The 15893-nt window shown below is 43.8% G+C and overlaps 1 protein-coding gene across 1 annotated transcript in view; it reads right to left on the bottom strand.

Annotated features, from left to right (window-relative positions):
• TNIK (TRAF2 and NCK interacting kinase) overlaps window positions 1-15893 on the bottom strand; it is a 350725-nt gene that overhangs the window by 26857 nt on the left and 307975 nt on the right. Inside the window, exon 20 of the mRNA XM_054983851.1 lies at window positions 1891-2075. Coding sequence (XP_054839826.1) covers window positions 1891-2075 — 185 coding nt within the window. The remainder of the gene's footprint in view (window positions 1-1890; window positions 2076-15893) is intronic.

The raw sequence follows: 15893 nt of genomic DNA, 5'->3' as shown, positions 1-15893 counted from the left end.
ACCATAGTATCTGCCCAAATTTTATCCACATATACCGGGACACACACACACAAATAAGCAGCAGCTGTACATTTATATCCCAAAGCACAGACTGACCTAGATAAAATTTACGGATACACAGATTAAAGAATTTGCTAATGGTAGTTCCAGCACACTGCTGTTAAAAATATTATTTTCCTAGTCTTCAGGATGCTACAGAATTGTTAACAAAGCAAATGGTATTTTGCTGTATGCTTTGGCAAATATCAATAATCTGGCTGCAAAATAAAATTGCGGTAGAAGTGGGAAGGGGTCCCCAGAGTTGTGTAGTCCTCTGGGCTGCTTTATACACTGCCCTCTGTAGGTATATAGACTAACATTTTCTAAAACAGTACACCTACAAATATAGTGCATGATAAACTGTGCAGGGAAGAGGCCCTTTGGAACACAATCTGCTGTCTTTCACACAGAGACAGGATTTTGTGGTTTCCTTATTGCTGGTGCAGCAACAGAGTTTCCTCAATGCAAGTTTCCTCAGTTTCTCTGCCCTAATCCACTGGAAGTAGCCATTCCTCCTTTCTTAAGCCACCTGGGCTTTTACACACTCTCTCTCAGCACTAGAATATTGTTATAAATTTGTACTGATAGGAGTAGCAGTTTCTCTGAATTCCAAGCTTTCATTTTTTAAAAAAGTAACTCTCTTGTTCCTTCTCTTGCAGAGATTATGCCTTTCCCCTTATATCTCCACAATGAAAGGGGCTAAAGACTTACTCTTATTTTTAAAAAATGGAAGCTGGGAATTTAGAGAATCTGTTACAGCTATTGGTACAGTAGGATATGGATACAATGATATTTTGTGCCATTTCTTTAAAAAAACGAAAAGCCTCCTGGGTGGGGGGGACACGGATGGACACAAATGGCTGCTGTGGGAACAGATTCAGGGAGAATGGCTGCCATGTGGGCTAGAAAATAAGAATTATCCACCCACACAGCAGCCATCAAGGCTTTAATGTGATTGTTCCCAAAACTTCAGACCAAAGCAGGTATGAGAAAGATCAGAGAAAAGCTGGGGAAACCACCAGAGGTGCATGAATGCACCACGATGCTGGGGGGGGGGGGGAGGAGGAAATAACCCCACTTCCAAAAAGCATTGAAATCAGGGCATATAACCTGTGTGGAAGACATCTCTTCAACATGTTGTGAGCGATCCCAAATATTATGCAGCAGAGCAAGAGAAATGGAGAAACTCTTTTCAAGCATCAGCCCGTAGTCACATATCATGTATTGCTCCATCCAAAGCTCTTACAATTAACCACATCAACTCATTATTAATCCAAATATAATTATAATTATTAGTGGAGCAGAGGTTTTACAATCTATTGTACATTTTCTTTTTTCCTGTATGCTGAGCAAAGAGTTATCATAGACTCTTATAGCTATGTTCCCTGTTTGCTCTGCTGATTACCATTTTTCAGATCTTCTTTCGTGAATTGATGAGAGCCTGATAAAACGAGTAGTAAAATTTATTTCATTGGCACTAGAACTTTGTGTTCTTTGAAGACTGTTGGTAGTCTTCAGCGGTCTTCAAAGAACTAGAACTTTGTGACGAAGTCTTAAAGCCAACGTGATAGACTAGAGTTTTTGGAGTGTGAGTTTAATTTTTGTAGGAGATACATACGATTTTTAATATGTAAGGTTATTTTAAAATTTAACTGTCATAACCTTTTCTTGTATGACTCTTCTGAGGTTCTGATATACATTGGTACATGTGGTTTACTCAGTCTTTGTAATGAGAGAACAGGTTCAGAAAATCTAACAAGCCATTGTGCTTGAGGGACTATTTTACTGGGAACAAAGAAAGAATTGTTGTCTATTTATCGCAGATTTTAGTCTCACAAAAGCGTGCCTTACATAAGCCTTGGAATGTCACTGACAGGCACAGTGCCATCTTGCGTTTCACTCTCCCCCTCTTCCTCTTCCTCTTCACTACTTTCAGACTCCTCACTGGAGGAGGAGTAGTCAGTAACTTTCTTCAGAGGCCGGTTAGTTTCTTCGATGCGCAGGTCCCTCAGTTCTCTGGCCAAGGCAGTCAGGTCCTACAAAGTAGAAGGAAATTGTGAAAACCAGTGTGAATGTCATTTACAAACACAGGAGGAAAACATTACACACATCTGACTGAAAGCTAATACCACAGAGCACAAAGCAACCAAAAAAAGAGATACATTTACAGTATTTTTACAAACATAGAACAAACATGAGACAACATAGCATGGAGCTTTAGTTCAAATTTCAAAAAAATCAACTTTATGCTTGTTGAGCACAGCCAACCTGCTAATTTTGCTTGGTCATGTATGTATGTGTCCAGCTCTGTCCACAATCTTCTGTGTACATACATGGCACAATGAGGGTTGTTAAAAATGCAGAGCTCAGTCATTATCATAGTAAACTGGAAAACAATGTCTTTGGAGAATACTGATTGCAATACATCTCCCTGGCCATATTGTCTGGCACAATTCTTTGTGTGAATCATCTCTTGTGTTGTAAGTTCCCTGCCCTCAATCCGCAAAAATGGCACCAACAGCACAAGCTGAGAAACTCACATGGACAGCTCTGACTCATAGGGTGTGGTGCAGAGATATGGTGCCCGTGAAGATGAAATGCTCTTTCTCTCTCATTTTGAGACAGCCTTAACAGTATTTAACCACCGGCACTGGAAACAAAAGGGATGGTGTTTCAAATAAGCAATTCCTACAGTCTGCACTAAAAAAAAAGTTCTGAAATTGAACCAGTTTATGTAGATTCGACAGTTATTAGGTGCTCATTTTGTTCCACTAGCAAATTTAATGTCGAGGGCTGGTGTGCAGAATTCCAATTTGCTTCCAGAATTTGCTTTCTGTGATGAACATAGAAGAAGAGAAGGAACGATGCGCAGCGTGTGTTGTGTACGTAAGTCATGCACAAGATATGCAAGGCCAGGATTGCTGTTCAGGGTAGAGAGGAAAGAGTTATATGGAGCATTCCAAAGGAATGCTATGAGTATTGACATATTTTTTTCTCTACCCTTCAAAACAGGCACTGTATTTCAGGACATGCAAGTATTGAAGCCTTTTTGCAACTATAAGAACTATTCAAACTTTGTTTAAAAGAAAAATTAAGACAATTCAAGGCTGTCAACAGAAGTGGGCAAAGCCTTAAGAACTACTTCTCTAGGAGGCAAGAACATATTTGCTTGTTAAAGGAAGGTAGATTTCAGTTAACATTAGGAGAAATATCCTTACTATAACAGCAACCCTGCTAATTAGATAGGAGCGTGTCCCTCCCTTGTTGGAGGTTCGTCCCTTGTTGGAGGCAGAGCTGAAACAGCCTTTCACCCAGATGCTCTGGCTTTGGATCTCCTGCCTCAAGCAGGGAGTTAGACTAGGTGACTTTAGAGGCCCCTTCCAACTCTATGATTTTATGAACTTTTGATATCCTGTCAGCCTAAAGTGGGGGGGAAGTCACCAGAAACTTGCATGCATGTCACTTTATGCACTTTTTACACTGGTATCTTATTTCCAAGCAATTGCCAGCTCTCTCTGCATCCTTCAAGAGCCTGTAGGTTCTTGTTGGACTTCAGTGCATTTCCTTTATCTAGCACTGACAGAGCCCTAGAGGGGGCAACCAAGTGTTTTATATAATATGATGCATAAAACAATTGTTCTGAAACAATGGCACAAAAGGACCTCTTCATGTTCAGCAAACATAGCTTGTCAAGACCCACATGGATTTTTTCATACCCTGCACAGGCAGAGACACTAACTTCAGCAAACACGGACATAACATATTCTGAAAATTCAGTGAAAACAAAACAAATGGGGGGCAGGGACGAAAACAAACACAAGGAATTTTCAGTTTACTATGACACTGATGAAACTTTGGACTTCACATTTATCGACTGACAGTGTTGTTTCAATACAAAGGGCACTGCGAGTGCCGTGTGGAAAGAAAACATCGTAGTCTTACATGCTTTTATAGCAATGCAGGGGAAGCAGTAGGACAAAAGAATAAGAAGCATGAGAGGTCTAATTCGAATGGGTTAGAAGAGGCTATCGCATAAGGCATGCACATAATGAACAAAGCAATTGCAACTGTCCGTCTTACCATTTCTCCCTACATTAGTGACCGAGGTAGGCATCAGTGCATTCGGTCAGAGATAAAGAGTTAGGGAGAAAGAAACTCATTGAAAAAGGCTAATTTCCACAATTTTTTTTGGTTCTTATGGCCATATTCTCTCTTTGCTGCCCTCTGCAACTTCCTCAGTTTTGGTGACGGGGAAAACGTTTCCAAAGTTGTTCTTTTTTTTTTAAAAAAAAGTGAGCTTCCCTTCTGTCCTGAGGAGAAACTGTGGCAAAACCAAGAGATTCCATCCCAATTCACCCTTCTAGTATTACGTTGCACTCTGTGAAGACTCTAATTGACAATGCCAGGCATATTAGGTTTTGTCATGAATATGCAGGGGTGGTATAACACACCTAACTTGGTCACGTATCACCATGGCCAATGGTGGCTTTCCGTTTTATTCAGGCTATATGTCAGTCTAGTTTTTTTCCCTTAAATTCTACAGGCAGAACTTACATAAAGCACTTTAATCTTGATGAGAAGGTTGGTAAATATTACAACTGAAGAGTTTTTAGCTGATTAATCACCTGCTGTTTACGTCAAGTAATTAATCAACTGAATTGAAATAAATGTGTATAATGTCAAAATTTTAATATATGTGCCTTTTTGAGATACTGAAGGAAATGTGGCATGAAGTTTAATAAACTGAAGCTACCACTCATTTATTAGATTTACAGCTTGGAAACAGTTATAAAGAATAAGCAAATATACCCATCAACCAGGATGGGGCTGGTTCCAGGTTTTGGGGGTACTAGGGAAAGAATGCCCAAGGGCCCTCCATTGCTCACAAGCGTGCGCCCCAACTCACACCTCCCTTCCTGTGCACTCAACTGCCTGCGTCTCTTTCCCCCATCTGCTTGAGTCCTCCCATCACCTGCACTCACAGACACCTGCGTGGATCCCATGCAATTAGGACAGCCTCTGCCATGGCTGCCAGGAGCGCGGCACCTGTACAACCTTCCCCAGAGTTACTGGGCATCTTGTGCAGCCAGGAAGGTGGGTACTGAAGCACTCAAAAGTGAGTGGAGGAAGGGAAAACGGGGGGGGGGGGCTGGCAGCAGTGGGCCCTGTCAGAAACCTGGGGTCTGGCAGCTGCTCCACATCAGGTTATGGTGATGCTATCCCTGAACCAGAGGTCCTCATAATTGTTGAGCCTGAGGGCGCTCTTTTGGAATTTTGAGAACAAATTGTGGAAGCCACAACAAAATGGCTTCTATGGATGGAGGATGCAGACAGCTACAATATGGCTGTCATGACCAATCAGAAAATGTCAGAAGGTTCTAAGCTTCTGAGTTGGAGGCAGCTGTTTCCAAATTACTTCTTTCTACAGACACAATGGTGACAAAGAGAACTGTGGTCCTCGAAAGCCCAAACGGAAAATGTAGAGTCACTCGTAGGCATAGATCCAGAGGAGTTAGCCATGTTAGTCTATAGTAGCAAAATAAAAAAGAGTCCAGTAGCACCTTTAAGACTAACCAACTTTATTGTAGCATAAGCTTTCGAGGACCACAGTTCTCTTTGTCAGATGCATCTGGCGGGGAGGACTGTGGTTATCGAAGGCTTGTGCTGCAGTGGAATTGGATAGTCTAGGGGTGCTGCTGAACTCTTTTTGATTTTGCTACTACAGACTAACACGGCAAACTCCTTTGAACCTTTACACGAGCAAACTGATCCCCACACCAAAAGGAGCTGTCTGCATCTCCATATCAAAGGAGTTGTTTACATCCCCCTCCCCTCTTCTCCTCTATATTTGACCAGTTTCCTTCTGCCCTCCATGCATCTGACGAAGAGAACATGATTCTCGAAAGCTTATGCTACAATAAAATTGGTTAGTCTTAAAGGTGCTACTGGACTCTTTTTTATTTTGCTACTACAGACTAACATGGCTAACTCCTCTGGATCTAAGCCTACGAGTGACTCTACATTTTCCGTTTGAGGCCTTAGCCACTAGAGGAAGCTGGACTTGAACAAAAGGAGGCACCAAGTTGCCCCTCTTTTTTTGTGTAACTTTTCCTCATATCACTCACATTACTCAGTGATTTCTCAAATCTGCCATAAGGAGAAACAAGGAACTGGTGCACTTGCTATTTAAATTCTAAAGACTAGATGGGCTGAATTAAGATGCTCTGCTCCATGGTGGTTAGCATAGATCTCTGGGGGATATTCTCATCTTGGAATTTCAATACAGGTGAGAACTTGCACGAGTCATTCTTGAATCTAAAAACAGTGCAAATTCATTAGATAAATTACAATATCTTAATAAAATGAAGACTGTCCCACTCCCAATTGAGGAGCTGACCCTAAGGAACTGCCTCAAAGCCTGCTTCTGAGGTCCACTACAGTAGAAGACTACAGTAGAAGACTGAGGTAACCGTTCTGTTGTTTAGGGAAAGCCTGAGGACAACTGCTAGGCGATGATATAGGTCACTTCAGAGAGGAAAGTGTGCGAAGCTGGGAACTGCCCAGAATAGCAGAAATCCTGGAATTGGTAGGGGTTCATGAATCACACACTACACTTATTTCATTTTTTTTAATGGAGGGGTCTATTACATTTTTACTTGTGTGCCAGTTATACTTCTCATGGCAACATTTCTTTGCTATCTGAACCTTCAGGGCAAGTACTACACCTTCAGGTTGTACATGGGCTTTTAAAGCAACAATCCTAGACCTATGTATTTGTTTACATGCCTGCCTGCCTCCTGAACACCTCAGGATAATGACCTCTCCACTGAAGGTTATCTGTTTGGTCAACCTTCAAAGTGGTGTGTGAGGTAATTTTATTTAAGAGGGCCTTTGGTTAAAATGATGACAGTTCGACGGTTTATTGAAGGTTTTCAGTAGTGGACTGCCACTTTACTTGATGTTTAATTGTTCACTATAGTTTGATTTATTTCTGTTTTACTTTGTGGTATATTTCTAGACTTCTTTATGGCTATCCTTCTCTTCTACTTCATCCTCACAACAATCCTATGAGGGGACTTAGCTTGAAAGAAAAAGATACTTGTCCAAGGTTACTTAGTGAACTTCATGGCTGACTGGGCATTTGAACCCAGGTCCTACTTTAGCACCACACTGGCATCTCATGGAAGTGCTACCATAACTGGAAGGTATAATATGAGAGATATAACTGGAAGGTATAATATGTCCTCATATTACAAATAAGCAAGTACGGAGCCCTGTGTTCATAAATTTTACCAAGTAAACAGTTTTGTCAGCGTGTGTATATGTGCTGACATCTATATCAGACACATAACAGACACGAATGGGGCTAAACTGGCATAACTGACTATAGATGATTGGCGTTTCATTCACATCATCCACGCATGCTTTAGGTAACTGAGCAGCATGAATTCAAGTGAAAAACTTCTCCCTATTTGCTCTGTACTCTTTGCCATCACTCTCCACTTTTAGTATTTTTATGAGGTAAATTTGTTTTGGAAATAATTATAACAAAGGTAACAGAAAAGGAAGGGATATTCCTTGCAGAAAAGTTTCACTGGAAGAAGGCTGTGAAGGAAAACCACCAGGGGCAAGTTGGGATGTTAAAGAAACTGCGGCACAGCGGCCTGGAACGGCACATGTCCAGTGCCCTGCTTTTATTTATTTATTTATTTGCACCCTCCCAGTGAGTGGGCTCAGGGCGGATCACAACCCATTAAAATACATTAAAATTCATTTCCATAAAACATTTAAAAACATCATTAAAATAAAAACATATTTCTAATTATGCAGTCAGCCTTACAAACTAAAACAGGATGGTGGACAGCCTTCGCAGGGAGAGCTAGATTTTATACACCCCTTGTTGTTTCTGGCAGGTAGAGGCCCAGACCTCAGCCATGTGCCTGGCGGAACAGCTCTGTCTTACAGGCCGGGCGAAAAGATAGTAGGTCTTGCCGGGTCCGGGTCTCAGTAGACAGAGCATTCCACCAGGTGGGAGCCAGGATCGAGAAGGCCCTGGCTCTGGTCAAGGCTAAGCGGGCCTCCTTGGGGCCAGGGACCACCTACAGCTGTTTATCTCCTGATCGGCGTGTCCTCCAGGGAATATATGGGGAGAGACAATCCCGCAGATACGCTGGTCCCAGTCTGCGTAGGGCCTTATAGATCAGTACCAAAACCTTGAATCTGATCCAGTACTCCACAGGTAACCAATGCAGCTCACGTAATATCTGTGTTATATGTGCCCCATTTGGCACTCTCACAATAACGTGTGCCACTAAATTTTGTACCAGCTGTAATCTCTGGGTCTGGCTCAAGGGCAGCCCCGTGTACAGTGAGTTGCAGTAATCTAATCTAGAGATGACTGTTGCCTGGATCACTGTAATTAAGTCATGGGTTGATAGGTATGGAACAAGTTGCCTGGTCTGGCGCAGATGGAAAAAAGAGGACCTGACAACTGCTGTGATCTGTGCCTCCATTTTCAGGGAGGCATCCAGGATCACCCCCAGGCTCGTCCTAACCCTCGGAACTGGCACCAGCAATGCCCCATCAAGGGCCGGGAGCCGGAGTCCTGAACCTAACCCCCCGTGGCTCAAGTACAGGACCTCCATCTCTGTCATGTTCAATTTCAGCCGACTCTGTTTCAACCAGCCAGTCACAGCTGCAAAAGCAGCTGTGACCTTTGGGCTTGCCTCAGAGTACAGGGACGGATGGGGGTTCATCCTTGATCACCTTCTCTGTTCACAACACTCACTTCCTCTCATTCGGGGGACAACCCTGCCCTCTTCTCCGGCCTGTGTGAGGATCTTTTAAAGGGGGAGGCTCCAGGGGTGTGCCTGCCCAGTAGCCCCCTGCCTGCTGTCGGAGTGTTCTTCCCACCCTCTAATGGAAGTGCCAACTACAGCTCTTTAAAGGGCCAGCTCTGTACACAGATCCAGAAGAAAACCAAGTGGCCCCTTCAGATCTGACAGCTCTATAGGGGCTGCTTGGCTGGAATCTGGCCAGTAGCAATAGATACAGGCTTGCCTATAATCTTCTCTTTTTGGCTGGGTCCTAGTGTGTAGCACAGGAGGTGGAGATGGATATACCCACTGCTACTCGATGGATCTGAGCTGGGTAGCCCCTGTGATGCTACTATCACTGGGCTTGCTCCTGGCTGCCAGTACCTCTCCAAGACACTGGTCCACCAGGAAATTTTCTAGGTTGTTAGAGGGCCAACCCACCACTGAAAACCACCGAGATCTAATCCCATCAATGCTGATGAGCACAGACTAATCACAGCGGTAAAAAACTGGCTTCTATCTTCTAAGCAAAAAAAGGCAGTGTTCTCCCAGGCAGCACTGCTCCGTTTGAAGATTAAAGAGAGAATATGGTCTTCAAGAGTTTGTTTCTACTGCTAACCAACTTTGTGATTAACACTTGGCCAAATCCAAGCAAATATTTTCATTACTGCCAAATCAGTTCCTATGGTTTTAATTGCTTTTCCCCCTAAAATGAAAAGAAGGCCCAATTAAGATTCAGACAGCACAAAGACATTTATATTATATACTTCAAAGTCCAATAATTAGTGACTCATTTATTCTAGCTGGATTGTTTCCACTTTGCTAAAGCAGAACACTCTATTTTTAAAAAAAAGTTACCTCCCCAACAACACCTCTGCATCAAAAGTCTGGTAGCAAAGACACGGATGTAATCACAGTTGTCGATATAGAGAGTATGGTTACTATTCCTGCTCATCACGGCAAGAGAGGAGAATCCGAGAAACTTCAGGTGGGCCTGAATGTTTAATAGCTTTAAGGTACTAGTTATCCATGGGTATCTAGTATTACTCACAGTGTAATACGCTGGTTTTAGAGGACAGGGATTTACAGATTTGTGTGTTTAGAATATGGTACACACCATGTTTAATAGCTTTAAGGTACTAGTTATCCATGGGTATCTAGTATTACTCACAGTATAATACGTTGGTTTTAGAGGACAGGGATTTACAGATTTGTGTGTTTAGAATATGGTACACACCATGTTTAATAGCTTTAAGGTACTAGTTATCCATGGGTATCTAGTATTACTCACAGTGTAATACGTTGGTTTTAGAGGACAGGGATTTACAGATTTGTGTGTTTAGAATATGGTACACACCATGTTTAATAGCTTTAAGGTACTAGTTATCCATGGGTATCTAGTATTACTCACAGTGTAATACGTTGGTTTTAGAGGACAGGGATTTACAGATTTGTGTGTTTAGAATATGGTACACACCATGTTTAATAGCTTTAAGGTACTAGTTATCCATGGGTATCTAGTATTACTCACAGTGTAATACGTTGGTTTTAGAGGACAGGGATTTACAGATTTGTGTGTTTAGAATATGGTACACACCTCCTAGGACTCCAACACTTCAGAGCATAGATGTGGGTCACATATTTTAACTTGCCTTAAACCATTTTTTCATGTAGAAAACCAGAATGCCAGGGAGAAGGCCAAGCAAGACTTTACAGATGCAGCGGGTTTTTTGTTGTCAAGACATAACCTCTTGAAAAAGGAAAAAAAAAACAGACCAGAGAAAATAGGAGGAGGACTTCCCTCATGGGAACAAGCTTTCCAGACTCCTTTTCTACCCAACTTCCTTTGTGGGGAGAAAGAGAAGAAGCTCTGCTCTCATTAGGACGCTTCATGCTCTAATTCTCAGGTACAGACAGGGCCGAGGGCTGGGGCACATCAGAGAAAGTGAGAAAAACTCATCCAGTCTCCTGCTCAAGAACGTCTCTCTCCCTTGGTTCCTGGCTTTCTCCAAAGGAGTTTTGATGGGAAGAGAGATCAAGACTGGGGATACCAGCAAGAGCAGGAGTCCTCCCTCTCATCATGATCCTCCCCTCCTGATTCAGGCAGCATGACTGGAGAAGTGGTTAACGGTGTACAGGCCTGCCTGCGGGCCACTTAGCTGTGAGCCCTACACAACGGCCAAGCATCCGACACCGTGAGCCCTCACTCAGAACGCTTATCAATGAGGGAGCAAGTAGTATCATTTCATTTACTTTATTTATTTACAGGTATACCCCACCCTTCTCCCCAATGGGGGCCCAAAGCAGCTTATTTCATTCTCCTCGCCTCCATTTTATCCTAACAACCCTGTGAGGTAGGGTTAGCCTGAGACTGTGTGACAGGCCCAAGGAAGGAGTCCCTGTACAAGACCCACTGGACCAGAATGAAGAGAACCTCTTCACTGCATTGGCAAGCAGCTTATAAATCGACTAGCAGCTGAAAAGAACCATTTTTCCATTTTTAACTTCAAGGGGTATTAAATGGCCTCATTGTTGAGAATATTTCATTGAGGAAACTGGGTTCCGGTTAACCTGCAATGTGATTAAGACACTGGCTTGGTTGTCTCATGGATCAACTGCATAGATTAAATAGCAAGATCCAGCTATTGTGAACAAGCAAAAGGATTCTGTTGGACTTAACACCTGCCCATCCATCCATCCATCCATCTTTTTTTTTTAGTTTTATTAAAAATAATTGGGTGGTGCTGAAAACTTCCAGCAAGGTGCCAATATAAGTAAAACGTATAATGCTTCTGATTCAAGAAATAGACAGTACAATAAACAGAAGCCCTCTGTGTCTTCTGTGGCCAGTTCTGGAGTGGCACAAGTAGTTATCAGTCGTCCTAATGTACAGATATAAGAACTGCATCATTTTTAAGACAGTGCAGAGTGATTCTATTTTTCTTCTCTTAGATCATTCCTATGAGGAAAACAGAATATTGGAAGAATTGACAGCTGTGTTATCCAACCTTTAAGTAAGTTACAAGCTAGGTCCAAAGTTATGAGAGAGTGTCACTTTACCAGTGATCTGCAACACATACGCACCACTCTGCACTGCTGCTTTTGCCTCTAGCATATTGAACTAGGGAGATATTTAGCTCTGAGGAGTCAAGCAGGAATACAGCCCGAACTCCATGCCACAACCAGGGCCTCCTCTTGAACTCTGGTTGCCTGTAACAGTTGTGGCACCCTTGAAACAGGTTGGCCACCCCAGTGGACAGGTACTGGGGGCACCGATACCTTGTGCACTAGAGGGATTGGGCTCAGAATTCTGGAAGATGGTCAGCATAGCTCATAGCAGACAAACCCCAACGTTATCATTTTCACCAAGAGAGAGATTTGCTGGTGCAAATGAGCAAAAATAGGAGTGCTGGAAGTGGTCATTAGTGTTAGGTGGCTTCCGGTAGAGCAGAAAATTTACCAAATAGGCTGCTCTGTGCTAACTACTTGCTACAAGTGACTGCCAATAATAACTAAGAACCACCAAAGTTTTTACACTGCACAATCTTTCAAAGTGCCAAAATATTAAGCTCTGTGATGATACTTTCCTCTTTCTGAGAATAAGAGCTTTGTGCAACCACACTCAGGGCTTTTTTTCAGCTGGAACGCGGTGGAATGGAGTTCCGGAACCTCTTGAAAATGGACACATGGCTGGGTGCCCCTCTGTCTGGAGATCAGGGGGCAGGGCCACCAGCCATGTGACCATTTTTGCCGAGGGCGATTTAAACTTTTAAAAACTCCCCCCTTGTTCCAGCTGACCCCAAGTGACATCATTGGCCCCAGGAGCATGCACACACATGTGGTACCAGGGGCACCACCTTCCACCAAGAGTTGCCCCCTGTGCTGGCAACCCACTGAGTTCCACCACCTCTTTTCCCAGAAAAAAGCCCTGACCATACTGATTTATCACTGCACTCATGGCTCTTCAGCCTGTAAAGAAAAGGTATTAAAAACGGTTCCTGCCCTCATACTCAATCAAGGCTAAGATAAAGGGGCACATCCGACCACTCTGTTCCACAAACGGAGGGGCCTCTCTTGGGTCTAATGACTCCCTCTGGCACAAGCGGAAGAGCTTCCTGCATCAGAAGAAGGCTATTTGGGTTGGAAGGAAGGTATTTTACCAGCGGACCACAGTGGTAGGATGCAACCCAATACACCACCCCCTAGCAGAAAAGACAGGAAAGAAACCACCGTTTTTGACAGATAAGTACGTACAGGGAGAGAAATACATCCCCACAGTTTGAAACCTGTTCATATCAATGAATTTAATAAATGACGTTGAAAAACTGCCAGTTTAACCTGAACTCCACGATGCGGTGCCTAAAACAATGAAAGCTTTGAAAAATTTACAGTACTTCCTTTTCCTAGACAGGTTATCTGTGAGTGACCAGTGAAGTATTTTCAAGACCATTCATCACCCCTTAACAGAGCTGACATGTAATCCTAATGCTTGTTATGTTCCTTAAGAGGGACACAGGTGCAAGGTCAACAACACTCTTTAATGCACAAGCCTCTTCTGAAATATTAGCACAGCATTTTACGAATCAGAAAGGAGCATGGGTGCCAGTCCCCATTCAGGGGAATGCCACTTCTGAGACTTGCAAATAAGTTTGTAGGCAAGCAAGGGGAACTCTGTTTAATAGGCAGGCAAAGCTAACCCCTCTATAGAATTTAACAAATCCACATACAGACTGCTACCAAAGGAAGGACTGGATTAAGAAATGTTGAGATCCAAAACTATGCCATGTTTATGCCATGAGAGGCACCATAAATGGTAAAGTAGTAATTGTTTTTATATTTAGAGGTCTCTCAAAATTCAAAGCCCTAAAGTGCAGCTACTAAACTTGTACATAATTCCAGCTCTGCCCAAAGGCAGCTTAAAGGGTCTACTGCACTCATCTGAAAGAGTATTTTTCAACCAATGGCTGCCACCTGCAGGCATTTCTAAAGCAGCTCAGCCCCTGGGGTGGTACCTCCATGCAGCAGGCAAGCCACTCACTAAAGAGGACTGGCAGTGAAAGAACGTTCCTCTATATGATGGACATTCCATATACTGTGCTTAGTACACACTTGAAGCAGCCATTATGAGCACCACCACCCCTTGTGGTACCGAGGCTGGTACCAGAATTATCCAGGTAAGGCCACCATCATGTGGCTGCTTGTTCACATACACTAGCTTTTAGGACGAAATTTCAATCCCAGCAGAAAGAAGGAAGGGGTAGCTACCTGGCAAGGGGGTAGGCAAAGAAACAGTGAAAGAAAGTTTCAGATGGGTAGCCGTGTTGATCTGAATGAGAAGAACAAGGTTCGGGTCCAGTAGCACCTTAAAGACCAACTAGATTTCAAAGCTCCCTCGTCAGTTGCCAGGTTCATTCTTCTGTCACAGCAGGTTGTCCCCTCATCAGCACTGTTGCCTCCTTCTCAGTTGCTGGAAAGAATCCTGAGCCCAAGCGCCTGGCCCATCTCAGGCAACTGTCTGCAAGGCGCTTTTGCCTCCAACAGATGGTGGCAGCAGAAATGGCGGCAGCAGTAATGGACTGGCCAGCGTCTATGGTGTGCACTGGCACTGGAGTCACTCATGCTAGAGCTACTTAAAGAGAGAGTGCAGTGCAGTCACCGATCGTTACCTGTTGCACATGACTGATGAGTGAAAGAGCATAAAGTGCAACAATCTATTGTTGAGTACTATTGTGTCTCATTACTGTGTAGTGCTATTGTGTAGTAATAGGAGGATTAAGCCCTCACAAAAAAGTTTTCATACAAATGTTCACTATTTTTTAAATGTTGCAATATGACTGGCTACTCACTCCGAAAGTCAGCTTCGAACTCTCACCTCTGGTTGAATGCACAAAAGTTGCTGTTGGTGGAAAATACACCGAATTCAACCTGCAATGGGGACAGGTTCTCATACGGCTGCTGCCAGTGTGGAGGCTTAATGCTCCACAGCAAATCTGAAGGCAGCTTTGACTCTCGAAAGCTCATACCCTGGAAATCTTGTTAGTTTTTAAGGTGCCTACAGGACCTTGCTCTTCGACTGCAAGACCAACCCGGTTACCTACCTGAAAAAACAGGGTTTCTCACCTGTAACTGTTGATCGTCGAGTCTCTTCTGTGCAGACACACATTGGGACTGCGCAGGCGCAGGCCAGCCGCGGAGAAGATTCTTTTAGCTTCTAGAAATGTGACGGGGACGTTCGGGCCCACCGCGCATGCGCGCCGGTGTTCCCGCCAATTTTGAAGTACAAGTACCCGAACGTCCCCGGCATTCCCTCAGTTCACCTGAGCCGCCTGAGAAACAATGGAGAAACCAAGCACTCACAGCGGGGCAGGTGGGAGGGAATGTGTGTCTGCACAGAAGAGACTCGACGATCAACAGTTACAGGTGAGAAACCCTGTTTATCGTCGTCGTCCTTCTGTGCAGCCCCACATTGGGAGAATAGCTAGCATCTCACCAATGGGGGCGGGCGTGAGTGACTATGTGAACAGAGAGTGCAGAACAGCCGTGCCAACAGCGGATTCACGGCGTGCATTCACGTCTATGGAATAATGTTTAATGAAAGTGTCAGCGGTAGACCACGTTGCAGCTTGGCAGACGTCTTGGAGTGGCACTCCTCGCAGGAAGGCAGCAGAAGCAGCTTGTGCTCGAGTAGAATGAGCAGTAATCGACAACGGGCACCGAACTCCAGCTTGCTGATAACAAAGTTTAATTGCAGACACAATCCAGCGAGAAATGGACTGGGCAGAAGCTGGCGAGCCCTTGCGAGGGCCAGAGTAACATAAAAACAAGGCAGGAGACTTCCTGAAACACTTGGTGCGATGTAAATAAAACAATAAAGCACGTTTCACATCCAATGTGTGTAGAGTACGTTCCTCTGGGGAAGAGGGTGTAGGAAAAAAGGAAGGAAGGACCACCTTTTGACGCAGGTGAAATTTTGAAACCACCTTGGGCAGGAACTGCATACTAGTGTGGAGCATGACCGTACCGGGGAAAAATTGCAGG

Source organism: Eublepharis macularius, chromosome 6 (genome assembly GCF_028583425.1).
Source record: "Eublepharis macularius isolate TG4126 chromosome 6, MPM_Emac_v1.0, whole genome shotgun sequence".
Classification (NCBI taxonomy): domain Eukaryota; kingdom Metazoa; phylum Chordata; class Lepidosauria; order Squamata; family Eublepharidae; genus Eublepharis; species Eublepharis macularius.
Note: the sequence above shows the minus strand (reverse complement) of the source record. Positions and strands in the feature narration are given on the sequence as shown.